This window comes from Maylandia zebra, linkage group LG13, assembly GCF_041146795.1.
Source record: "Maylandia zebra isolate NMK-2024a linkage group LG13, Mzebra_GT3a, whole genome shotgun sequence".
Lineage (NCBI taxonomy): Eukaryota > Metazoa > Chordata > Actinopteri > Cichliformes > Cichlidae > Maylandia > Maylandia zebra.
In genome coordinates, this window is record NC_135179.1 from 14,319,521 (window position 1) to 14,344,955 (window position 25,435).

A 25,435-nucleotide genomic window follows, 5' to 3' on the forward strand; every position below is an offset into this window, starting at 1 on the left:
ACTAGTTTCACGCTGGGAACTGTTGATCAAGCTGTCATGCATTACTGCAGACTGCTTGCTGCAGTATTTTTTTACGATGACATCATCCTTTCGTCCCTTTTTAGGGGGGAATACCACGTGGTTGATTGCCAGAGATGCAACATATTGCGATGCATAAATTATAAAACAAACACATTTTACTCTGACTAACTAAGCCTAGCGACTAAAAGAACGGGCGCTCTAATGGCTCTTTTCGTTATTTCTGTGATATTCGAGTCTGTTTTGCTTTGACTGAGCCTTTTAACAATTGGAATGAGAGACGTAGAATGTGATTGGTCCGTGTCAAGGGATACACATGTGTCAACCAATCGGCTTGCTCAGCAGATTCGGGTGGTAAATCCTGATCCTGCCTCTGACTGTAACACGGCCCAGAGCGCTCTGCTCTCCCTCGTAGTGTATTTTTAAGCCCTGCCTCGGTTGCTTCCCTTCCCTGTGCCGCCATTAAAGTCCGTCCGCTTGGTGTTTGTGGAAAACGGGAAAATGATTTAAAAACTCAGAAGAGACAGGCCGAGGGACGGGACCTGGGGAGGGGGGAGGGAGGGTTCTTGCTACGCGGTATGTGTGGACTGTCAACTGCCAAGTAAACGGCGCCCCCAAAAGAAGTAAATATGCGGCTAGTTTCGTCCAAGTGAGAGGAGCCTGAGTTCGGAGTGGAGTTGGTTTCTCCGACCGGGGGTGGGGTGGGGGGAGAAACTCCATTGGTTTTGGCTGCACCGGGCGTGGGGAGGGGGGACCGAGGAGTGTAAACACAGCAAAGCAAAAGGTGAGGGTTACAGCGTTAAGACACCTTCTCGTAGAGTTGATAAGGGCCTCTCAGACGGTTACGAGCAAAACATAATCCCGTAACGTTAGCGAGCCGCAGCCAGCTAGCTTGGCCATAAATCCTGGATGGCAACCGAGCGGTTGTTATGGAAGGTAAGTGACAGCTAGCTGGTTCCGTTAAGACACGACACAGCCGTACAGTGTCATTTGTTAGTTTACCACTACTGGCTGTAAATCACACTAGTCAAATGCTTATTTAAATAAATTCAAGTATATTATAGCGGAGTGTCTTGACAGTTTTGCTAGTTGCTTGTGAGTACCAAAGCTACTTGACACAGTTGTTTTCAGAACATGCAGCTCACAAAAAAAATGTTGAATTTCTCACTGTGTGTTGGTAAACTTGGGAGGCGTGGCGTAAACAGTAACGGGACTACAGACCTGCCCTGTCGGAGCCAGCCTTATCTTTTATTTTGGTGTTCATGGTTCAGAATACAGCGTGGGACACATACAGTTGGATCATTTAAGGTCTTAATTAGCTTTACGGCGAATTTTCTTTCTGTGCATAAGTCTCTTAACCAGTCACGCGCCTCCCTGCTGGGCGTCAGGTTTCATCTGTCCTTGTCTCTTATTACCTTGCCTGGTTGTTGTAGGGCGCATGTGCCTGGTGTATATAACTTAACTGTATGTGTTTATAGTCAGTGTTGCACTCTAGGCTGCAGTTTTGCCCTTGCACTTTGTTTTTGTGGGTCTCTAAACAATAGTTTGGTTATTACTACAAATTAATACCAGATCAAGAGTGGGCATATCTGTTTATTAAAATTTTGTTTGCCAGTCAATAATTTGAATACACAGGTGGCTGTAAATAAGTAGGCTTTGTTTGGGACATTTGGCAGTGTATTTTGCTCATTTAAACCGAGAAACAAGCTAATTTTTAATCCCTTTACCTTCTTGAAGTGTTTGCCTTTGATTAATAAGATACTGTGGTTTGTCTTTTTTGTTATTTATTTAACATATCTGTTTGGGTTTTTTCCCCCCTTTAAACCTTAGTGTGCTGCTTGCTGTGTGATCTCCTTGAGAGTGGATCTGCCAAGCTGAGTCCCTCTGAACGGCAGGAAGCCTCCCTTAGCGGCGGTGCGACGATGACCGAGCTGGTTGCCAAGTGGGCCTGTGAATACTGCACATACGAGAACTGGCCGTCAGCCATCAAGTGCACCATGTGCCGCGCTCAGAGGCCCAGCGGGGGTGCCATCATTACTGAGGAGCCCTTCAAGTGCAGCCCTGCCCTGGATGCCAGTGTGCATCAGTGGGGCCCTGCAGACCTCAGCAACAGTCCATCTCAGGGGGGATCTAGCTTACTTATTTGTCCAGACTCCAGCGCCCGACCCCGCATTCGCATTGCTGACGTACCTGAGCCTAGTAGTAAGTGGTCGTGCCACATGTGCACCTATCTGAACTGGCCTCGAGCTATCCGGTGTACTCAGTGCCTGTGCCAGAGGCAGCAGGCTCAACAACAACAACACCAACAACAGCATGGGCAGCATGCAGCCCATCAAGGACATCATACCCAGCAGCCACGCAGCCCCACAGAAACACCCCAGACCTCAGGCTCTGGATGTCGCCCCTCTCCCCCAACCACCACTACAGACACTTGTGAGGAATATAATGACCGTAACAGGCTCAACACTCATACACAGCACTGGACCTGCACTGCCTGCACTTATGAAAATTGGGCCAAGGCTCTCAAGTGTGTTGTGTGCGATCACCCCACACCCAATAGTCTGCTGGCTGAGCCCATCGAACTGGCATCGGAACCTGAGAGTCAACAATCATCCTCAAAACTTGACCAGGACAGGGACAACAGGAGGGCTGTTGTTGGCCACATGGTTAGTCAAGGAGTAGGAGGTGTGGTGGGTGGTGTAGGGAGTTGTAGCAGCAGCCAGAGGAGGTCACCGCCAACGTTAAAGCGGGAGTCAGAGGTGAACATGGACTTTCAGAGGATTGAACTGGCATCAGGCGCTGGGATTGGGAGCAAAGAAGATCTTGAGGTGGATTTCAAAAAACTCAAGCAGATTAAGAACAGGATGAGACGGAGTGATTGGCTGTTCCTCAATGCTTGTGTTGGTGAGTTTTTAAGGATGGATGACTTCACTGAAGTATGTTTGACTTGTATTTTGCTTATGTTATGAGATGGGCAGTGAGTCAAGTGAATAATATAAGGCAAGCTAACACCGTGAAATGACATTTTTCCCAAATTTGTGTGAATGATTCACAGTATGTTGCTTAACAACCTGCAAGGCAACTATTTACTAAGCAGTTTATAGAACTGTATCTAGATTATCTTGAATGTAATCTTAATATTGCAGACACACTATGTATGCTTGGAAGTCCTCTGTATTCAGCTAGTAAAAAATTCACTATAAAGACAGCAAGTGTCCTGCCACCCACACTGTACACTGGCGAATGCAGAGTGGGAGGAAGGATGCGCATTGTAGGAACAACTAGTTTTTTCTTTTTTTCCCTCTCTCACACCACTGTCTTACTCTTTCTCTTGCCTTTTTCATGGATGAGTAGCGTTTGTTCTGTATGCCCACTCAACCTCCCGTCTGTTTTCCTTATCTGTCCCTCTGACAGTTGATTATTCTGTGTTATATATACTGTGTTATATATGCACAAATTTGACAGTCATGCCTGCATTTGGTATCGCAATGAAGTCCTTTTAGTGATTAAAAATTGTGCCTTTTTTCCTTCTACATTCCTCAAAACCTGTAAGAGCAATATCACTGCAGATAGTTTGTTTCTGGCTCTGCTCTGGGTCTCTTGCTGCTTGTCAGATGTTGAATTCCCTCATGTCTGTGTTGCTTGTTCCCGTGGGACAAAGTCTCATCTGGTCAAAAATTTCTCTTGCAAGTAGGCATGATTTTGTTTAGGCTTATTCAAGTGTTAACATTCCTTATCTGATTGGAAATGTCTCCTAATTCATTCCTCTTCTGTTAAAGGAAAAGAAATCAAAGACATCTCTTTAAATTCACTCCCTATTTGGCAGGTTCACTAGACATACTTCGGAAAGTTTTATATCAATATCTGCCTCATGCCATCTGTTCTGATCTGAGGAATAATATCTGTGTTTATCAGCACAGACATTATTCTGTGTCTTAGAACTGCTGCTCATGTGGAACCACAGACACATATTGTTTGTTTTGTCGTTAAGGTGCTCAAATGCTGCACTACTGTTAATAAGAGAAAGTAAATAACAAAAAGTGTCAATAATCCTCCATTTTAAAAGTATCTGGTATACTTTTAAGTATAAAATGATGCTTTACAAAGCTTTACAAATTAATACAACCTTTGTCACTTCAGTCAGCATTGACACATCAAACCTGCTTTGGATAACCTTGGGCTATGTTCAGCATGAGTTCTACAGATACATGCTATAAAGACGGCTGCAGCTTCTGGGTCTGAAACGTGAAGCCTCTGCAGATGTGCCGATGCGCCTTAAACCTGAGAAGCTTTTCATACCCAGCAGGGCCACTTCTATTTGTTGCCAAAAAAGTTCACTTGTATAGAAGTCTACTGGAAAACTGCCCTCAGCCCACTTTGTGATCTCGAGCATTTTCTTGATGACTTTTTGGTTAAGTCACTAGATTGAAGAAATTTTGAATAAAACATGAAGCTCAGTTTGTAAATTATGGTAGTTATTAGACACAGAAATGAGGATCATCCAGGGTTATCCCTATTGGTTAATGATTTGTTAATCTTAAATTGTTAGCCCATTACTCTACAGTGTCCTCACTGTCAGAACCACTCCTTGCTTGTCAGCTTTAATTAGAAAACATTTGAAAAAAAGATGGCAATGGTGAAAACGCCCAGCTTGAGACTTGAGACATAACAGGTCTTCACTAACAAATGGGAGACGTCACAGTGGTTATGTGGTTCTACATCAGGCCTGGTCACGGGTTCTGATCCTGCATGAAGCCAGACTAAAGCGTGAAATATGAAATAACACGTCATGCAAGAGTAATAGAAATCACATGTTTTTAAGGCTGCATGTTTTGACAAACAACATCTGTTGTGCTGCCAAAAATTTTTGTGAGCTGAAGTTCATAGACATACACCGATCAGCATGAAAACAATAAAATCACCTGCATAATAATATGTAGGAATTCCTGGTGCTGTCAAAGTAACTCTGTTTTGAACATGGACACCTCCTTGGGGTGTCTTTTGGCATCTGGTACCAGAATGCTCACAGCACATCCTTTGGGTGAAGTGCATAATAGGGTGTGTCCTGAGCAACACTGGAGTAATTACTTATAATGTTTTGAAAAACCTAAAACCTTTTCTTACTTAATTACTCCCTGCAGAAAGGTAATTTATTACATTACTCGATATGTTCTGCAGTACTGTACAACATGACCTGAGATTTATTGTCATATAATTCGAATGTACAGTCCCACACATTGACACAAATCCCAGTCCTAAAGAGGATCTTTCTTTTAGTGTTTTATGAAAAACAGCCCAAAGAGCACTTCACAGATGTGCTGTGGCCACGGAGAGTCTACTGTCGCACCAGGTATGGGTACAAGCCCGTCTGCTCATCATAGCTTTTATTATTTGTTCAAGCTTTGGCTAATAGGCTGGGGTCAGCATGCACTCTGGATCCAGGGTTCTTCACTGCTAGCTTCATATGACCATGCCGTCTTTGCTGATGCTTACAAAGAGACACAAAGTTGTATTAGCAGTAGTGGATAGTTGTTTCTGCCACTTTACAGTAACATTCTTGTCCTTTCATGCATTAAAAATGAAAGTAATCTGAGCTCTTCAAAGTCTGTAGACCGTTTTCCTACAGAAGCCAGTTTGAATAGTTTATATAATACAAGTAACAGCATAATTGTTGATTAGGGACTAATGTAATTATTGAAATTAGTACATAAATGCATTATATTATTACAGAAAAATGTAATGTGATTACAGTGATGTCCTCTGTGAATTGGGATGGTTCTGCTGACTCTGCTTGCTGATGCTCAGTCACATAAGGGTGATGAGTTCAAGTCAGTGCTGTGAAGTTTGCCATGGTCCTCAAGCCACACCTGCACATTGTATTTTAAATAGATTGTTAATGTTATTCACTTCAGATTGTCACTGTCAGTAGTTTTAATGTTATGGTAGAATAGTGGATGTGACAAACAGCCTCTCACAAAATCAAACCTGTGATGAAGTGCTGGGGGCAAAGAAGTTAAAATTTCACTCCTATAGTTTTGAAACTGTGGTCACGGTTTCCCAATACCTAAAGTTGTTTACTGAGGAGCCTGATGCACTAAAATTAGCACGATCCATGTAAAATAAGTCAAAAATAGAAAATGCCTGTGGCTGTAGAACTTACCGTCACTCCTACAGTGTGCATGACCCATGATCCTTAAACTGAACACTTGAGCATTTGTGTTGGTAAATAAACAAAATGCTTAGTATTATGTCATTAAATACCCAGAGGTTTTACTAGAGAACCACACTAATATGGGCAGGATGTGGTTTGGCATCATCTTCCTAAAATAAGCAAGGCCTTTCCTGAGAAAGGTGTAGTCTGGTGTAATTTTGAATTACCGGCACATTTACGGTTGTTCAAAATACTCATGCAGTGTGCGTAGATGCACCGCCATAACATGCTGACATTTAAACTTTTGCTTACTCTCTCTCCTCTTTGACCTGAACTTATTTTCTTGTGTTGCTGGCATCAAATTCAAAATAACCATACATTTTTCAGAATACTGTTCCTCAGATTTACCATTTGATATATTGTTTTTGTTTTGTTTTTTTAAATTATCAGTTAAATAGGATCCAAATGATTTTACAAACCATCACATTCTGTTTTATTTACATTTACACATTTCAAATTTCTTTATTTTAGTAAAAAAGGGGAGTGCTCATACAGCATAAAGACTTGGATCCTCCTACTTTAGGAATGTGAAAGGAAACAGGTGCATAGTCAACGGAAGCCAATGTGAACACAAGGAATGTGCAAACATCAAACAAAATCATGTCCTCCTTTCCCGGTTGAAGGATAAAAGTAATAATGCAGCAATATTTCCACACATTTATACATTGTTGCTATATATATACTTATATAGTTTATGATATAGTTCAATCAGAACATTAATTTAATTCAGTCTTTACCGAAGTCTCATTGTCAGATATGGACAATATCTATCTACAGTATATGGACAGATTTTCCACAGTAAGGGTCCATCTGTAATGTCTCTATCTAGATGCAGTTGTAATGATGGATTGTTTTTAGTTCCCTTAAGACCATGAATATTAATAATTTTATGGTATTCTCTTATGTAATATTTACTCCAAGCTGGCATTAAATATATGAAAAACAACAGAAGTGTATGCAATGAAACTGTTTCTTAATGCCTGTTTTTCCACAGTAGTGTTGAATTATCAGAATCAGAATACTTTATTAATCCCGAAGGAAATGCTAACATTTGTTACGATGCAGCATATCACAATGTTTATAAATCATATTGTTATATTATAAAATGCTAAAACAATGCCAGCTTCATTGTTTTGGTTAGGTGTGACATACTAAGGGATTGTCTTGCTAGCCTTTCAGACAAAAAGCAGATTGGTGTGTCAATACCAGCAGGATGCTCAATATAATGTCAGACTACTACAAACCTCATTCAGGGCCATCATTTTGATATGTGATTGCAGGGAAAAGCCAACATGTTACTATTACACCAACAGTAACAAAACAATACACTAAGAAATGCCACTTAGCCAACCCACACAGTACAGAAGAATTTATTACTATAAAATGTGTTTGTAAATTCAGTTGCGCTTTATTAATTTGTGTTTTTCTTCTACTTTTACGTACTTTTTTCAGCAGTGCTCCTGTTAAATAAAGATGTCTAATATGTCCAATCCAGGTGTCCTTGAACAGGAAGGTATGCTGACAGAATATTTACTTCTTCTGTTTTTCTCTCTGAAGTGGCTGTTTAAACAGGAAACTGTACCAATCACAAATAGACTTTGAATCACCCACATCCATCTGTTGATTCTGCTATGATGGAGGCGCCCGCTATCACCATTATTGAAATGTGCGTCCTTTGTAGGAGAAATAGACAAGACAAGAATCACTTAGCCTGATCCATTCTGTCTAATTAGTCTGTCTTTAAGTGTATGTCTGTTTGCATATTGGAGCCTTTTGTGTTCACCAAAGGATCTGTGAGTACAGTACTGACTGCAGGGCTACAGGCACACCCACGCTAATGGAGTGTTTTTTGGAAAGTGGTTTTGTGATCCTTCTATCACGCTGCGCTGCTATTGTGTAGTTTCTCTCCTCATCCCTCACCGCGCTAGCCAGCTCCACATGGCACAGCAAGTCCTTCTACCCACTCCATGTCTCTCTCGCTCTCACTCACATGCAGATTATGCAGCTGAGCATTGTGTGTGGTCCTTTGACGCGAGAACAAAAGCGCAACAGTGTTTTAAGCTATCAAATGTACGAGAGACTACCACATGAGAATTTACTGTATACGCTAGAAATGGGAAGAGGATATTTCTGTGGCTGCTGTCATATTTGAAAGAAATTTACACTTTGATTTTGTTTTCATTACTCATAAAAACACATTTAGCTCAATGTTTTACTCTGCTTAAACTACTAATAGGTTATTTTGTCTCACTGTGGTTGATCACAGAACTAGAGGCTTGCACAAGAGTTATTATAGCTTTGTATTTTCTATCAGTTTTTACCCCTCAGCTGCAAAAGGTTGATGGGGTATTGTCATCACCCTGCAGGGCAAGCGTACAGGTGGCGTGGACACCCAAGTTTGTGAATGCGATAACTCGAGAACGAGACCACGTAGAATTTTGAAATTGATACCATAGGCGCATCTACTAGGAGGCTGAGGGATACCAGTACTTTCTTTGTTTTTTTGTAGGGTTAACTTTTTGTTTTCAATTCCGTTTCAGTATTGGTTTTTCTTATTTAAATGTAGCATTTATTGTATAAGTGTTTTAATTATGTTTTTATATTAATTGCAATGTCAGGATTAGTTTGATGATTATAATGCTGATAATAATTTGGCAAATTGTAAGATTTACGAAGTTCAGAAGAGTGCAATAATAAAATTCAATATTGCAAAAATCAAAATAACAAAGACTAAAGCTGAGCACATTTCCTGTTCCTGATTTTTTTTTTTTTTTTTTTTTTATTATAGCTATTTTTTTATTTACACAATAATGTTTGAGTTAGTTTTTTTTTTATTTTCTAAAATAAAGCTTCTATATAAATGTTCTTCACAATCTAAGAGGTATTCGGGCAAGAAGCTCATCACACATTGGTTTGTTGCTGATGGTTGGCTGCTAACAGGTGAGCCTAGCTCCGGTTGCCTAGGTAACCCTTTACCATATTTACAGCCCTGTGATTTGTCAGTTAGTATCCTTCGCTCTCATTGGTAGCCACTTCAATCACTCACCTCTAAGTTCTCTCCTCGCCACATCGAGATGGATCGCTTCTCCTTTAATTTGAGCTTTTTCTTTAGTTTAACTTAAACTTCATTAACCTTCCCTAACAAAGGATGTGAAAACCAAATATGTCAATTTATTTATTTCATTCTGAGCAGAACGTGTTCATAAAAGTCTCCGTCAACTTATATTAAAACATAAAGCTGACTATTAACAGTTCATGTCCGCAAATCACGTGTGTGAGTTCATGGACAAAAATTAAAATTATACTATAACTGAATTTGCAAGTAAACATACAATTTTGCAGTGCTTCATTGCATATGCAAAAGTTAATATATTAAAAAAATCTGCTGGTTTTTTTTTTGTTTTTTTTTTCACAGAATGACTCTTCCTGCAGTAGTGTCTCATTAGCTGGTAACTATTTGAGTTTGTTCTCTGGAAGTTGGTTGTTTCATTTACACTTTGCACCAGAAAAGAACAGACACACCAACAGCTGCTCAAACATATCCATCAACGCTTATGCTACAACATAAACATGAAGATTAAGGAGGTGAAAAAAACATCACACTCTGATGATCACACTCTGCCCCCTGATGTCTTTTCCCCTTGACTTCAAAGTCAGCAAAGTCTCAAAGCTGTCACAGCTGCCACAGAGATAAAGCACATTCAGATCTCCAATATTTCATATATTTTAGTGTAGTGTAAACTGACCTCTGCGCAAGGTTGTCTTTTTATGTCTCTGCTGTGTTAAGACTTTGTGTGATTCGACTGCATTGGTCAGCACGTCTGCTCATTTCCTATTTTTTCCACAGCCAAAAGTGGACTGTTAAAGGATTTATTTTTCTCAGCAGAGCCTTTTCATTTTTATATTTTAAATGTCTTCATGAAAATGATTGCCAGTTAAATGCACAAAATTTGTGCTAATGTGGGGCAAAGCAGGAAAAAAAAAAAAGGTCTTCTCTTCAAAACTGTGTCCACAGTGATCACTTGGTAACATTGTTTATTGATGGGAGCTTTCTCCTTCCCCCTCTTTGTCTGAAAGGTGTTGTAGAAGGTGACCTGGCAGCTGTGGAAGCCTACAAGACATCGGGAGGTGACATCGCAAGACAGCTAACGTCCGACGAGGTGCGCCTATTAAACCGGCCCTCAGCATTCGATGATGGCTTCACGCTGGTTCACCTAGCCATCCGCTTCCAGAGACAGGACATGCTGGCAGTGTTGCTCACAGAGGTCAGTGCAGACTTGGTTCGCTTTCAGAAATCACCTACCCTAAGGTATCAACTTTCTGAATTATGTTTGTAGATTATCAAAGCACTAGACCATATTAAATACGTGACTATATAGGTCATACTGTAGATGATTAATTACAAGACGCTTTGTCGGCTGGGATCTTCATGTTTAGCTTTTAAGTCCTTGTAGCAGAAATTGTGGTGCCCAGTTTGTGTCTGTTTTCATAGGGCTTCAGCTGCACAGAGTAAAGGATTTGGGGATCTTGCCTGAAGTCCTTCAAAACGGCAGGAGCATAGTTGGCTTAAGTTGGCATTTTAATTGTTTTTAACGCTCCGTTTCACTTCACTACAAAGGCATACTTTGTATATTATAACTTCTGTGTTCTTTGTAGGATGTACTCAACTGTAAATGATAGTCTGCAAAGCTTTGCATATAACCAACACACAACCATGGTGGTCTCTTTTGTCTGTACAAGTGTCCTCGAAGTGCTCTGCTTTCCTCTCACAGTCCAAAAATATACCTGTTAGACTCACTGGCGATTTTACAATTAGCTGCAGTTGTGAATGTGAGAGTGTGAATGGTTGTCTGTGTCTGTGTTAGCGCTGCTTACATGTACTGGTGACATGTTCAGGGTAGGGTTGCACAATTATGGCCAAAATGGTTATCACAATTGTTTGGATCAATAATAAGATCACCGTTATCTACTGAATTATTTATTGATTTTAGCGACAAAATGTTTTATTTATAAATGACACTCCCCTACACTGCTCCTTTATTTCCGTTGCATTGTTTTGCTGCTTGATGATGGACAATTCATACTAGCAACCATTTAATTATTTTTCTTGGCCTTCGTGTATTGATTACACTGTAGTTAGTGGTGTGTTTTCAGGTGGTTGAATGGGTTAGTTGTGTTGGTTTGTCGTGCAGACGCAGCTCTACAGGACTCTTTGAATATGGTTCATTCTTGGTTAATACCACTCGCCCTAAATCTGAAATATTTTCAACCAACCAATGATGATCCACTTCTGGGAACAGGTTCTTCACCTTCTGCTGTGCCAGACACTTAATTTTTGTTTTGTAGTTTTGTCATTTTAATAGGGCTGCTCAATTAATCGAATTTTAATCACGATTACGATCTGGGCTTTCAACGATCATTAAAAATGACTGAGCCGATTATTAGCCCCTCCCTCATGCTTTACTCTCGCGCTGCTCCGTGTGGCAAATCAAGCGCACTGCTCTGCATTTCGAATACTTAAGAGGACCCGAAGGAAGCTCGGAAAGCTAAGCAGAAGTTATTTGGAGAGGAGAGTGACTGCCGTTGGTTGAAAAGAGAGGTAAAAAAAAAAACCTTCAGTGGTGTGGAAACATTATGGGTTCGCGGAGTCAGACGTGGATCAAGTAGACACAGTGTGTAAACTTTGCTATGGTGTCGTAGCTGCACCACAGAGCAACACTGCAAAGTTTACATTTTTCATTTATTTCTTATATTGCAAACATTTGCACTGTTATCAGTATTTGCACACTATTTTATATTATTTTTTAAAGTCATTATTCAATACATTGTTATTGTTAAACCTTTAAAGCCGGTCAGAGCAGCATGCTCGTTTTGTGTAACTATTTTTAAATCCCTGTAGAACCTGAACCGCTAAGCTAGCACAATAAATTTTTCTCCATATGAAACCAGAGGAGTTGTACTTACATCTTATGCCATCAGCTTGTCCTAGGTCACGGTTTCCTTCCACATATAGCTTTGCAAAAATTGCATAAAAAGCGCTTGCAGGAACAAAAACATAATATTCCAGAAACACGCTTTGCCGATCCGATCAGCTGTTCTTAACACTTCCCACATTGAAAAAGACATCAACGGGAACTATCGCAAGTGACGTCATTTTCGCGGAAAATGTAGTTTTTTACTTGTAGGCCTTAGAACTCGAATTGCACTGCTGGAAATAGTTTATTTTGATGCACATGCACATTCTTTGCAAATTTGCATCATAGGATTGTTTTTTTTGTTTTTCCTGCAGTGTATATAAAAATTGCTGTATCTCCAAAAATAAAACTATGAAGACACTCAAAATAAATTTCCTGTGGTGGGAAACTATTTTTTGGAACTTTTTTGTATTTAAAGTTTTGAGGGATAAACCTCTTAAATTTCTCCAAGTAGAAATATATGTAAACAAAACAAAAACGATTTTCAATTTTTTTGTAGTTTATTGCACTTTTTTGCAATTAATGTAGTTACTATGGACTTAATACATACACATTATTAAAATATAGGCTATAACAGTTGTATTGATGTATAGCAACTTGAAATGCTCCCACAAATGGCACTACAGCATGTAAAAAAAATAATAATATAAGCTCTGGCGGACTTGGTTCTATGGTAGATCTTAAAGGTTTAAATAAATATCGTCAAATAATCGTGATCTCAATTTCAGTGAAAATAATCGTGATTATCATTTTTGCCATAATCGAGCAGCCCTACATTTTAATGTAGTGTTACTTGTCCAGGCTACATCCAGGAAACTTCATGCTGCATAATACAGGGAAAACCACTACGACTGGCACAGGCAGGCACGTCATCGAACTGTAATTTAGGGAGCGCTTGATCTGGTTTTTCTTTGTATTGTTGAAGCACACATTTTCAGTGTCGGCTGTTTGTGTTCATTTGTTTTGTGGGTAGCCAAAATCACAATCGTGATTGACATTCGATTTATTGTGCAGACCTAGTCCAGGGTGTACCCAGTCTCTCACTCAGGCTCAGCTGGGACAGACTCATACACCCCATGCCCCTAGCTGGAGATGCGATTAAGAAAATGCATGGATGGAAAGTAAAATTAGGCTCAATCTAAAAAAAAAACAATTAATTTAATTAGATAACACCTACACATGGATACTTTAAATAAATATTAAATAAGAAAAATACTATTGGTTGAGCTCTTCTACTCAACCTAGTAAATGTAGTTTTATTTCTGAATATGAGTATCTGCATGACCCCAAAATTGGCTTCAAGCTTCTTCTCCTACTCTCATTTAGTGAGATCAGCCAGGAGAAGTCCTAGGACCAGAGTGTTTTTAGGAAAGAGAGGGACTAAATTCAGCTGCACACTCCTGTTCCACAAACTGTATAATAATATGTTCCTCTGTCAGTAATTATTTAATAGCATTGGTATTATATGTTCAGCATCCTGGTGTGTCTGTGCAGTGAGGCTCGCTGAGTTCATGTGTGTCTGCTTGAACTGTGCATGTGCTGATGTTGATTGCACCCCTCTTGCCTTCAGCACTGTGATCCCGGATTATCTGTACACACACCTCTTCACCCACACTCAGCCGCTGCCCCAGTTTCTTTTCCAACAGGGTTAGTGAGTAACCACTGGATCATGTCTCTGAAACGCCCCAAAGCTGACACCTGCGTGAACTTGCTGTGTCCTGGAGGTGATTTAGATTTGATTAGTGAAAGTAAAATTAGCTCAGAACACAGTGAGCTAAGTCTTCTGCCTACAGACCCCAAAATGAATGACTTTCCCAAGTATTCAGACAGCGAATGTGGTAGAATTTGTTTAAATGGCATCTCCAGAAATTTACTAGGTTTATTTAAAAGGAGAGATAAATCGGATGCTTCACACAGTCATAATTTTACCGCTTTGCTCATAATCTCTCTCTTCATAGAAGGTTTTGGTTTTTCAGTCTAGGTAAGAATATAAAAATGAACTGACTTCTTTTCTTGTTCTTGGCCTCTCTAAATTGACATAACGTATCAGACAAAAAGGATTTGTTCACTCCATCAGATATTATCAAAGTCAAGTGACTTTCAGGGCGCTGAAGCTGTGACTGTTAAATTTTATTCTTCTTAGGCCTCGGTGGAGCAATGCATTCAGTTGGTTTTGCATTAGTTTGTGGTTTTATGGTTCTTTGTAGTTGCAGGAAATGCTCTTGCTTTTTTCTTATTCTGTGCATCCTGTACGCTTTATGTAGATTTAAATTCTCTCTCTATATGCTCTCCTCTCTGCAGGTATCCCAACAGGCAGCCAAGTGTATTCCAGCCATGGTTTGTCCCGAGCTAACAGAGCAGATCCGTCGTGAGGTAGCCGCCTCTCTTCACCAGCGCAAGGGAGACTTCACCTGCTATTTCCTCACCGATCTAGTGACATTCACCCTGCCTGCAGGTCAGCACCGCATTAGCAGACAAACGAGTAAATGCAGCCAGAAAAAAAACAGTTTACAAAATATCATAACATAAATTCCAGAAGCCGTTCAAAGTGTCTGTAGCTGAATAAACCCAGCCAAGCCATTCCGTCTGGCTTTCCGAGTGTGTATCAGAATGCTTGTTTTGTTTACTTCTGGCGTATAAGATTGCTTGTTGCTCGATCGCTGCGGGGACATAATGCCACGGTTGTCTGTTTCCAGCTGCCACAACATGGAGGCTACATTGTTTGTGTATTGTAATAGCAAACTGAAAATACCACGTACTGCCAACTATGCACCAGCCATGCTTGACTTTCATTCATAGCAAAGCCATATTTAGTGTTTTGCCAGTGTGTTTTGGTAAAATTGCAGGCATTCAGTGCTATTTCTGTTGAATTGTACTGTGTGGAACTGATCTAGTGGTTCAGTCTGAAGCTGGTAGCTAAGCTAAGGATTTTTGTTTTGCAGAGTGTTCAGGACATGCCGACCTTGGCTTCTGGCCACTATAGAAACCCATTCTGTTCAGTTCCACTAAGTCAATGCATTCATTTATTTTAGCTAAAGAATAAGCTACTGTGCTGAGCAGAGCTCAGGGCAGAGAGTGAAAGCCACGGGCTGTTGTGAAGAGAACAAAACATGGTGGCTTGAGTTGAAATGAGTCAGAGAAATTTTTCTGTCATTTTAGTAAAGTTTTACAGGTAGTTAAAACAAAGATGCACACATCTATCAGGGTAAAATGTAAATCAAACCAAGACCTGCTCCTATTCCTCTTCTTTGTGTTTCAGACATTGAGGACTTGCCTCCAGCAGTTCAGGAAAAACTGTTTGATGAGGTGCTGGACCGAGACGTACAAAAAGGTGGAAATATTTACTCTTTTCTGCTTTATGAACACATATCACATGCCGTCCTCAAGTATCCATGCACTTATTTTTAGCATGTGAGAGAGAAACCAGATCCCCTGATGGTCTGGCTGCTTGGCACACAAGGGGAGTCCCCTCACAAACTGTATACTATAACAGGGAGGCAGCAGAAGGCTGGCTATGTTGTCTAACTGGTATTTTCTTGCTTGCAAACAGTTTTTTTTCTTCTTCCTGTTTGTCAATCTGCCAAGTGCTCTCACTTCAGGATATGTACCAGTTGCCTTTGTCCTAATCAGCCTAAATGAGTTTTAGGAATTTCTTTGATCATTGCTGAATGATTGTACTTCCTTTCAGGTCACATATAAACGCTTATAAAAGCCGTCACCTTTCTTCCTGAAGGTCCCTGCTCTTTTGTGTAGCCTTCTCTGTGGTTCACCGTCTCAGTGTGTGTCAAACATTGTATTAGGCCATACAGTATCTTTATTTCTGTCTTTATCTCTTTTTAGGTTTCCTGTCATAACCTGAGCCTGAGTAGTCATTTGGTTTTGTGGTTTACAAGCAGACATTGTTATGTCACTACTATTTTCACAGATGTGAGCAGGCATTAGCTAATACTGAAACACCATGACCACTGTACAACCACACTGTTGCACTTCCTTGTACAGCATGTTTCCTTATTATTATCGTTATTGCTTGAATTTTATTTTATTTAATTTTTGAAGAGATATCCTGCCGTCTCCCCTCTTGTTTAGAACTTGAAGAGGAGTCTCCCATCATCAACTGGTCCTTGGAGCTGGGGACTAGGTTAGACAGTCGACTTTATGCCCTGTGGAACCGCACAGCTGGGGACTGCCTCCTTGACTCTGTGCTGCAGGCTACGTGGGGCATCTATGACAAGGACTCAGTACTCCGCAAAACCCTCCATGACAGTCTGCACGACTGTTCTCACTGGTAAGGCGACGCCACGGGGATTAAGTGTGTAGTTCGAGCTGATTTGCACTTGTCTTTTAAATCAATTCAAATTATGTTACATTGAATGACACAGTGCACCAAACATAAAATTTAGACAGGTGTTAACAGAAATTGGAGCTTGTATGTTGCTCTTTTTAATGACTAGTAGTTAGGAGACAACTTAAATAGGCAAAAAAGCTACATTTTTTAAGTACTATAGTCTGAATAAACAGGGATATGTTTACTCTTAACTTATTGCCGACAGACATCCCTGTCTCGTCCAGTGTTTCCTTTTTTTTTGCTTAGCTGACCTTTTTACACAGAAACATTCGTGGATCATGAAATGACTGAGCTCAAGTGCACCACTGAAGGAAAACAAAAGCTTGACTTTCAAAAGTGTCAAGTTACATTTTGTTTTCCTTCAGCGTGTCTATGGAACATGTGGTTTAGAGGCCGGGGTCTACGAATCCTAAGTTTAGATTGGCAGCTTATAAAGAGATCAGAGACTTTGATCTGGAAATAAGAAACAAGGGCTTTTTTATTTTTTATTTTATGTCCTCAAAGATCTGTTATGACTCCTGCATCTTCTTAGTTTAATTGGAAAAACCCCCAAAACATTCTCTTCTTTAAACTTCCACACGAAATTATTTAAGTTGCACCCTGAATCACGAGTGGCTCCAAAATGATTGCGATGTTCCAAAACATGCTCATAGGTGCAAGTGTTCAGGCAGATGAAAATTGAATGCAGGCTTCTGGTGTCAAACTCACATAAATTGTTCTGTACACGAAAGAGACAAGAAAAAAAAAAAGAAAACACATTTTTGAGTGGAGGGGCACGGAGTCTGACTCCAAAGCCCAGCGTGACTCACGTCTATTTGTGAGAAACAGTGGGTTTTTTGGTGAGATAATTGCTGTTTAGATATAATGAGTAATGCCATCCAGCCCAAACCACGACAGACGTGGAGGAATGTAGTCAATTGCAAGCCCACGCCTTGCTGCACAGAGGTCAAATAATGTCACAGGCTAAACAGTTTGTGTGCGTGTGTATCTGTGTGTGTCTGTGCAGGTTTTACACCCGCTGGAAGGAGTGGGAGTCGTGGTATTCCCAAAGCTTTGGTCTGCACTTTTCCCTCCGAGAGGAACAGTGGCAGGAAGACTGGGCTTTCATACTGTCCCTTGCCAGCCAGGTACATGTACATGGAAGTAAACACACTCACACACAAACATGGAGGACAGGAGCTTGATGTGCTTAAAACGTGACACGCTAATAATGCATGAATTATGCAAGAAGTTTTACTGCTCTTGGTGCAGTATACTTAACCTGTAATGCCCTCTGAAAGTGCATCCTGTCTGTCATCAGCACTTCTCTGCTTCTCACTGCTCTTTGTGACCTCACTGACTAAGTATTTGGGTGGGCTGTTATTATATCTGGGTGTGAAAGCTCATTAAATTAGTGTTTTCCATGTTTTCACATTTAGAGTATCCTGGCTGCATTCAAGAACCCTCATTTTATCGCTTCCCTGAGTCCTAGAGCATTGTTTTGTATTTTTCTGACTTTGTGTGTGTGTGGGGTTTTTTTTGTTTTTTTTTCTTTTGCAGCCAGGATCCAGCTTGGAACAGACCCACATTTTCGTTCTTGCACACATACTTCGTAGGCCTATCATCGTCTATGGAGTAAAGTACTACAAAAGTTTCCGTGGTGAAACACTCGGGTACACCCGTTTTCAAGGTGAGCAAGAAATAACGTTTCGGTCAAATATTGTTTGCTGTTGTGCTCAGCATCATTCCAGCGGGCGTAGAACTAGACTTCCTTTGTGAAATAGTTCCAGCCTACGTGTGTGTGTGTGTGTGTGTGTGTGTATAACTTTCATAGGTGACATAACTGCCCCTCTGATCCGTCAGTAATTATTGTTTACAACAGTTATTAGTCTAGTGTCTTTCATTTAATGGGTAATTTTGCTCCATGTTGCTCAAAATAACAAAAACAACATAAAATGCCAGGATGAGTCACAGGAGCACGGAGAATTCATATTGTGGTTGCAGACATCCAGATACAGCTGAACATATGAAAATCATCAACAGTCAAACAATCCTGAGAGCACCGAGAGCGGGGGCCACCTTTACAACTAGCAGTAAAAACAGTCTGGATTCAATTTGCCTGCTGAGTGATGCTGTACAGGGGATGATGAAAGTGCTATGTAAGGGCCAACTGCTTGTGGTAAAGCCTGCCTGATGGACCAGTGATTTACTGTTGCCAGGAGCCAATGTATACACACACATACACACACACACAGAGGAAGGGGTGCTTATGGGCGCCTATAGAGAGGGGTGGGGTACCTCAATTAAAGTGGTGAACAAGTGAACCCAGTAAAACCACAGCGGTTACTAGGAGAGTAGCAACACACAGGCTCCTCAATAGCGGTGTTGGTTACAGATGTATTCATGAGATGCGAGAGCTGCCTTTGTGTGTTATGGAACTAAAGAAATATGAGACACTCTCTGTTGTCATCCTGCATTGTTTTGTTTTATAATCAGTCTGGTATTTGCAAGTCAGCATTGACTGTTGTGAGACATTTATTCAAGCATTGCTTTCAATCCAGGGTAACTTTGAGTGTTTTAATTTCTGCTGAGCTATTCTTTTACCCTGATGCATGTCAGCACACAGTGTTCTCATAACTATTTCTACATTTGTTTGTGAGGGTTAGTTAGTACCTACTCTAGATTATAATAGCTTGTGTAAAACAAAGTCGTGTATGTGAAAAAGACAGTTTGAGAGTGAGAGTACCTCTATAAAAGCACATGTTCTAGCAGTTTGCTGGTCTGAAGCATTCAGGTATGTGTTCAGACAAATTCCACAATCTTCCCAGAAGTGGTCAGATGATGCACCTCTCTCCTAAAAAGAACAGAGCTTGGGTTCACAGTGTTAGAGCTAAATAAACCACAAGACATCTGGAACAATGTCATTTGAACGGCTGAGACCAAAGTGGAGATGTTTGTCTATAATGCACACAACCACATTTAAACACAAATGCCTCATATCAGCTGTCAAAGGGGTGCGCTGAGAATCTGAATGACCGTACACTAATCACCTCAACAGTGTGACACCAGTGTGTCTGCTGTGTTGAAACTACAATGTGCAGAGGGTAGACGGCAAAACGTGCATCTAAAGTCACTATAACATATCCTTACCGTGTTGTTGTGAAAAATATCAATTCATTACAAAAATCTGGATTTTAAAGACGAGTCAACATCTAGAGCCAGACTTGCTAACAGTCAGCAGCAGTGCAAAGCTTTCTTTCATCATTAAAAAGCTTCTGGATTTACTAAAGAGGCACAGTGTCAGTTTTGTGACTGCCAGTTGTGGATAGTGCTGTTTTTGCAGCTGACCTTCTGGCATATGTGTTTGCAGGAGTTTCCCTTTGAAGAGGAAAATATCTCAGTCACTCGAGCATGATTTGCTAATGTTCATGGCATGCAGTTTTACTGCAAATTCCCCTAAATCGAACACCAAAAAAAGCCTGTTCTGGTTGTGATCGCTGCTTCTAGGAGTGTTTATTTATTTAGACTGAGAGGGGGAGATTTTATCAGAAGGAGTGCCTAATTGGAATTTTGGTTCGATGGCTCAAAACTGTGAGTACAATGCCAACACTTTGGCTCTGTCCTAAAACTCTTCACTTGAGCATTTAAAGCTGAGCCCAACTTACTTTAATACTGGGATTTTCATGAAACAAAGCAGAAATTAATTAACTGAGCTGTTTATTTTTCCTCAGCAGTGTGCACACAGTGAACGACTTCTCTCTGCTATTTCTAGAACAAATAAAAGTGTATTCATTAACAGACAGACGGCTCATTAATAATTGTAAATAGTGTTTGTGTACGTACAGATCTCAGCTTTATATGGTGGATTAGTTCATAACAATGCAGCTCTTCTTTGAATAAATCCCGAGCTCCACCTGAGTCTCAGTCCTCAGGACCTCATGCACATTTTAATCCTCCTTCAGCCTCCTCTTGTTGACCTAAATGGCATTTTCAGAGGGGAACGTGTAAAACGTGAGCGTGCGCTGTATTTTGATTGGTAGGTTTGCATCAAGCTCTTCCTCAGCTTCCTCATTGGGTCTGCTCGTTTTTGAGACACTAACCTGCACCGCTCACCAAAGAAGGCTGATTATTCCCCTGTAATTGTGGCATCACAATAATCACTTTGTAAATGTGTGAAATTAAATGCATCATGTTTTATGTAGTGATTGATTGTAAATCCTTCCCTCCTGCTTGTTTAGAAGTTCTATGACTGAAGCAAAATATTCTCCATCCATCAATTATCCCAGCTGACTCAAAGTAAAACAGACCTTACTAATGCCCTGGAATTATACAGAATACACTTTGATAAATTAGTTCATAATCTGGATTTAGAGATCAGACATAGAGAGTGCTTGCAAGGCTGGATGAGAAGCAGATTTTCTTCCAGCAGCATGATCTTCAGAGTCTAGCTGTGCATTTAACAGGTTATTGCTGAAAATACAAAACAGATTATGATATGAAATGGAAAATACATGGTCAGATGGTCCATCGCAATGATCCTTTCATAAAAGACAGCCCCAGTGTATCCTATCCTAAAGGAGGTAGTGAAAGTGTTGAAACGCCTTTGGAGAAGTCAAACAGCTCCTATTATGGTACTTCCAGTTTATGTAATTCGGTTAGGAACTTAACTGAGCAAAATGAACTACTGGAAAATGCACAAGCTGTTGCAATGGACTAGTAAAAGACCATGCCAATCTCCAACTGACTACAATGTTGTGGGTGGGATCTTTAGAGAGTTGTGCATGAACGAATGTCCACAAACTTCTATAAAATGAAACGATATCTGAAAGGAACGTGACCTAAAATTCCCCCACAATGATGTGAGAGATGGATAAAGTCGTAGGGGAAAATATTATGTCAAGTTATCGCTGTTACAAACCTTTAAATCATGAGGTGTACTTAGTAGTTGTTTGGATCTTTTTTGTTTTCTATTTAAAGGAAGTACGTCATAATTCATCTTCTCCTTGAATCATAACACCAAAATAATTCAAAATATTCAAATTAAATATTTTAAGTTTGCTCACAAAAGTAGTAAACAGATGTGCATCCTTTTTTGTCAGCGTTTCAGACTCTGCTGCAGTAGTGTAGTAGTCTATTTTTTATATATTTGTACAGTATATATTTATGCAGTACCAAAAGATATAGTATAGTGAATTTGTGTCTTTTACGTCCCTCCAGGTGTGTACCTGCCTCTTTTGTGGGAGCAGAGCTTTTGCTGGAAGAGCCCCATCGCTCTGGGATACACGCGGGGCCACTTCTCAGCGCTGGTGGCCATGGAGAACGATGGCTTTGACAATCGCGGCGCAGGCGCCAACCTCAACACGGATGATGACGTGACAGTGACGTTCCTGCCTCTGGTCGACAGCGAGAGGAAGCTGCTTCACATTCACTTCCTCTCAGCGCAGGAAGTAAGGCACTCAACAGACGTGGTGTTTTTCTACTTTATTAAGTGGCTGCATTATGCTCATTTACAGGTACAGGAAAAGACTGTAAGGACAGATGTCGCCTGTATGCTTTCCATTTTTCTTTTTAGCTTTTCACCTGCTTTTAGAAACTACAAAATAAATTGCTTAGACTGTATTTAAAAGATGGATGTACCCATCATGATGTTACCCAATGATTTCTGGACTCCAGATTTTGGAGCCTCAGTGTGAGTGTTTTGGCCAGCGCTGTTAGTTGGAGGAGCCAGAAATGGCCACAGTTAGACCAAAGGGTGGAGAGTTGTTATCAGCTGGTTAGTGTGGTGCTTCCATAAACTATATGTGTGCAACAAACACACAGAGATTTGCTAATTAGTAACACTGAAGTTAAGTTCAGTTCTTTCTACAGCATAAAAAGTGGTATGAAAACACAGTGACCCACTTCCAGTGTTGTTTACTGGACTGGTGGCGGTGGTTCCTCTGAAATACAGCTTTGACGTAGCTGTGGGCAATGGTTAAATGATCAAAACTAACAGCAGCATAGCCACACAGCGTTTAACATTAAGGATTTAATTACTATTCCAGGGACGGTGCTGCCAATAATAAAGAAATTCACTCAGTCTGCAGTTCCTCTGGTGTCAGACGTGCAGAAAGGAAAAAGTATCTGAGGAGTTAGCAAATGCAGATCTAGCCAGTAAATAACAATGTCAGACTTGGAGCTGCCATTCTTTGTTTGTGGGTATTAAAACTCTCCACTAGAGGCGTTATGCAAATGTGTTACATACAGAAAAGCCGTGGGGGAAGAACCTGTACTACAGACTAGCAGTTTCAGGAAGTTCAGCAGCAGGTAGATGTGGTCTGGACCGTGTCACTTTGTAAGCCTTGCTTCTCTTATTCTGTTCTGAGTTACTGTTCAGAAGGAGTAAGCGGTGTTTGGGCTGTAGTGAGGTGACAGGGCTCCCTCTGATGGTCATGTCTGTCCCCTCCTGTCCTTCAGATGGGTAATGAAGAGCAACAGGAGAAGCTCCTGCGGGAGTGGCTGGACTGCTGCGTGACAGAGGGCGGCGTTTTGGTTGCGCTTCAGAAAAGCTCCCGCCGCCGCAACCACCCGCTCGTCACTCAGATGGTGGAGAAGTGGCTGGACGGCTACCGCCAGATCCGCCCCTGCGCCTCGCTGTCCGACGGCGAGGAGGAGGAAGACGACGACGACGAGGAGTGACGAAGCTGAAGTGGAGGGAGGCTATCTGCTGGGGGGCAGGACTCCTCCCCCATCCTCTCTCTTTTAGTTTTTCTTTGAGTTGGGGATTTTTGTTGTTGTTGTTGTTGTTGTTGTAGTATCCCCCCCCCCCCCTTTCCTGACACGGACAAACTGTGAAAAATCTTCAGGAGAGGGCAGGGAACCACGAGCCCCCACCAGACCTCCACCTGACAGAAGACACTACTGCTCTTCTGGCAAACACAGGCGCTCGGATATACACAAACACTTTTCTCAGACCAGCCTGAGTCTAACGGAGAGAAAAAAGATTTACGAATGCAAATTTTTGATTTGAGTTTTAAATGTAAAGGAAGAAAAAAAATATCTTTATCCATAGATGTAAATGCATGTGGTTGTAAAAAACAAACAAACAAAAAAAAAAAGAGTGTAAGGAAATATACCAGCAGTGATTCAAATACTTTATATCCATTCAATATGGGCACAGGGGAAAAAAAGAAGCGCACATCCAAGTTTTTTCCAGATAAGAGTTGGCTTGTTTGGCTTTTTGTTTTCAAACAGGCATGGACAAAGCCAATAAATCTTATTATCTCCAGAAGATTAATGAAAAAAATGAGAGATTCTGTAATCACAAATGACTTTAATCCTTAATACTAAGCACTGCACATTTATTAAAACATTTCTATATAAATACAGTATCATTGCTTGAATTGAGGTCACATATGAAGCTCTTGAAAAGGGAGATGTTCCCTTCACAAGTCAAATCTACACTCACTAAGTTTTAGCGCACTAACGTTCATGTTGGATCTCTTGGTTTACCTTTTTCAGACTGATTGAAGTCGTGTGTGTGTGTTTTATCTTCTATGAATTTATTCTACATATTTATTGTTTGGAAACTTATTTGAGCTAATAAGAGCTTTCTGTATATTATTTTCTCTCTTTTTTTTGTGGTTTTGTTAATGATTCAATCTTGATGAAGACACATTGCACAGAAACACCGTTGCCGCGAGGAAAGAACCAATCATAACCATCAATGAAAAAGTTTACTTGGGTTTCTTGCGTATGGTTTTTAGTACCTCATATGGATGCCTAAAACCTGGTGCTTTTATTTTTTCTGGGCAGGTGAGTGTGGACATAACCCCACCCCCCACCCACTCTGAGTCACGCTTGTCTAATCGCTGTCTTGTAGTTCCTGTTTGCCCCCACCTTCCTTACAGCCTGTGTTGTGGAGGTCACCCTCATGGTACACGTGACATCGCTGCCTCTGTAAAGCCCGTTTGTTGTCATCATGTGAACCCACTTTTATTTGATTAGTGACAGATTTCACCACGTAAAACCAAAGCTGACAGAAAAAGAAAAAAAAGTTGTTCCTTTCTCTCTCTTTTTGCTGTGAGTGTTTGCATCTTGTTTCCTCTCGCCATCGCACTCTGTAACCTCTTTGTGTTTCATTCAAGTCATACACGTTTTTGAGCATCACCTGTATGTTGCTTTGTATTTATGCAATAGTTGCAGTTGTGACTACGATGGTTTGTGGATTTAGGCGTGACTTCGCTAAACAGAGTGTAACACAAAGAAATGGGCAAAAATAAGGAAAAAAAAAATAAAAGAACCTTTTTGAATGTCCAACTAAAACGCTTCCTGTCACTTCATTTATCAGCTAATGATGTCCTCAACATGTCCACGGGTTTAAGTGTGTCACTTTTTTTGTATTTTTTTTTTCTTTCTTTTTTTTAATTGGACCTACTTTCTGAAGCTTTTGTCATGTGTTCAGGTTACAGCGCCCTCCAGTGGAACTAAAACCAGGTGAATTGAAGGTCCATCTTAAGTTATTGTAGTTTCAAATATAAAGTTTCCATTAATTTACAGAAAACAGTTAAAAGGTCAAACTCTGTGGTCAAATATGAAGGAGCACATAAGGTCTGGTGGATTAGATCAGAGCCTTATGTTTGACACCCCTGTATCAGAGGGTAGTGGCATGTGTAGCATGGGGGGAGGCTAACCTGGGTACCATTACTGGATGCAAGCACTGACTGGGATTTGAACCCCCGCCCAATTATTTCAAAGACCGTAATGACATAACAGGAACTTAAGGAACAACTGGAGCAGATGTGGAAAGTCAAGTTCAACGTGATCCCAGAACCTTAGAAAGGCAGAACCCATTAAAGTCCCAGGACTCGGATCGAGGGCCCAAGCTTCATTATCACAAACATACCACCCCCCAGGGGGTGAGAGGGA

The 25,435-nt window shown here is 40.7% G+C and overlaps 1 protein-coding gene across 3 annotated transcripts; it reads left to right on the forward strand.

Annotated features, from left to right (window-relative positions):
• The first annotated feature begins 394 nt into the window (after positions 1 to 394).
• On the forward strand, positions 395 to 24,832 carry zranb1b (zinc finger, RAN-binding domain containing 1b). Of its 3 annotated transcripts, none has more exons than XM_004551513.6 (10): positions 395 to 954; positions 1,849 to 2,922; positions 10,307 to 10,494; positions 14,506 to 14,659; positions 15,464 to 15,535; positions 16,291 to 16,489; positions 17,556 to 17,676; positions 18,089 to 18,218; positions 21,746 to 21,975; positions 22,985 to 24,832. In XM_004551513.6, the coding sequence occupies exons 1-10, from the start codon at positions 948 to 950 to the stop codon at positions 23,204 to 23,206; spliced, it is 2,397 nt and encodes a 798-aa protein (XP_004551570.2). In that variant the 5' UTR covers positions 395 to 947; the 3' UTR covers positions 23,207 to 24,832. The 3 variants fall into 3 exon arrangements, with proteins under 3 accessions (XP_004551570.2, XP_004551571.2, XP_004551572.2); XM_004551514.6 differs by having other exon boundaries at positions 396 to 802; XM_004551515.6 differs by lacking the exon at positions 395 to 954 and adding an exon at positions 1,306 to 1,326.
• The last annotated feature ends 603 nt before the right edge of the window (positions 24,833 to 25,435 follow it).

What these genes read in the sequence shown, in the direction of transcription:
- zranb1b (XM_004551513.6), top strand. An exon ending in GACATTCACCCTGCCTGCAG is followed by an intron (nt 14,660 to 15,463) that starts GTCAGCACCGCA and finishes TTTGTGTTTCAG; the next exon opens with ACATTGAGGACTTGCCTCCA. An exon ending in GGACCGAGACGTACAAAAAG is followed by an intron (nt 15,536 to 16,290) that starts GTGGAAATATTT and finishes CCTCTTGTTTAG; the next exon opens with AACTTGAAGAGGAGTCTCCC.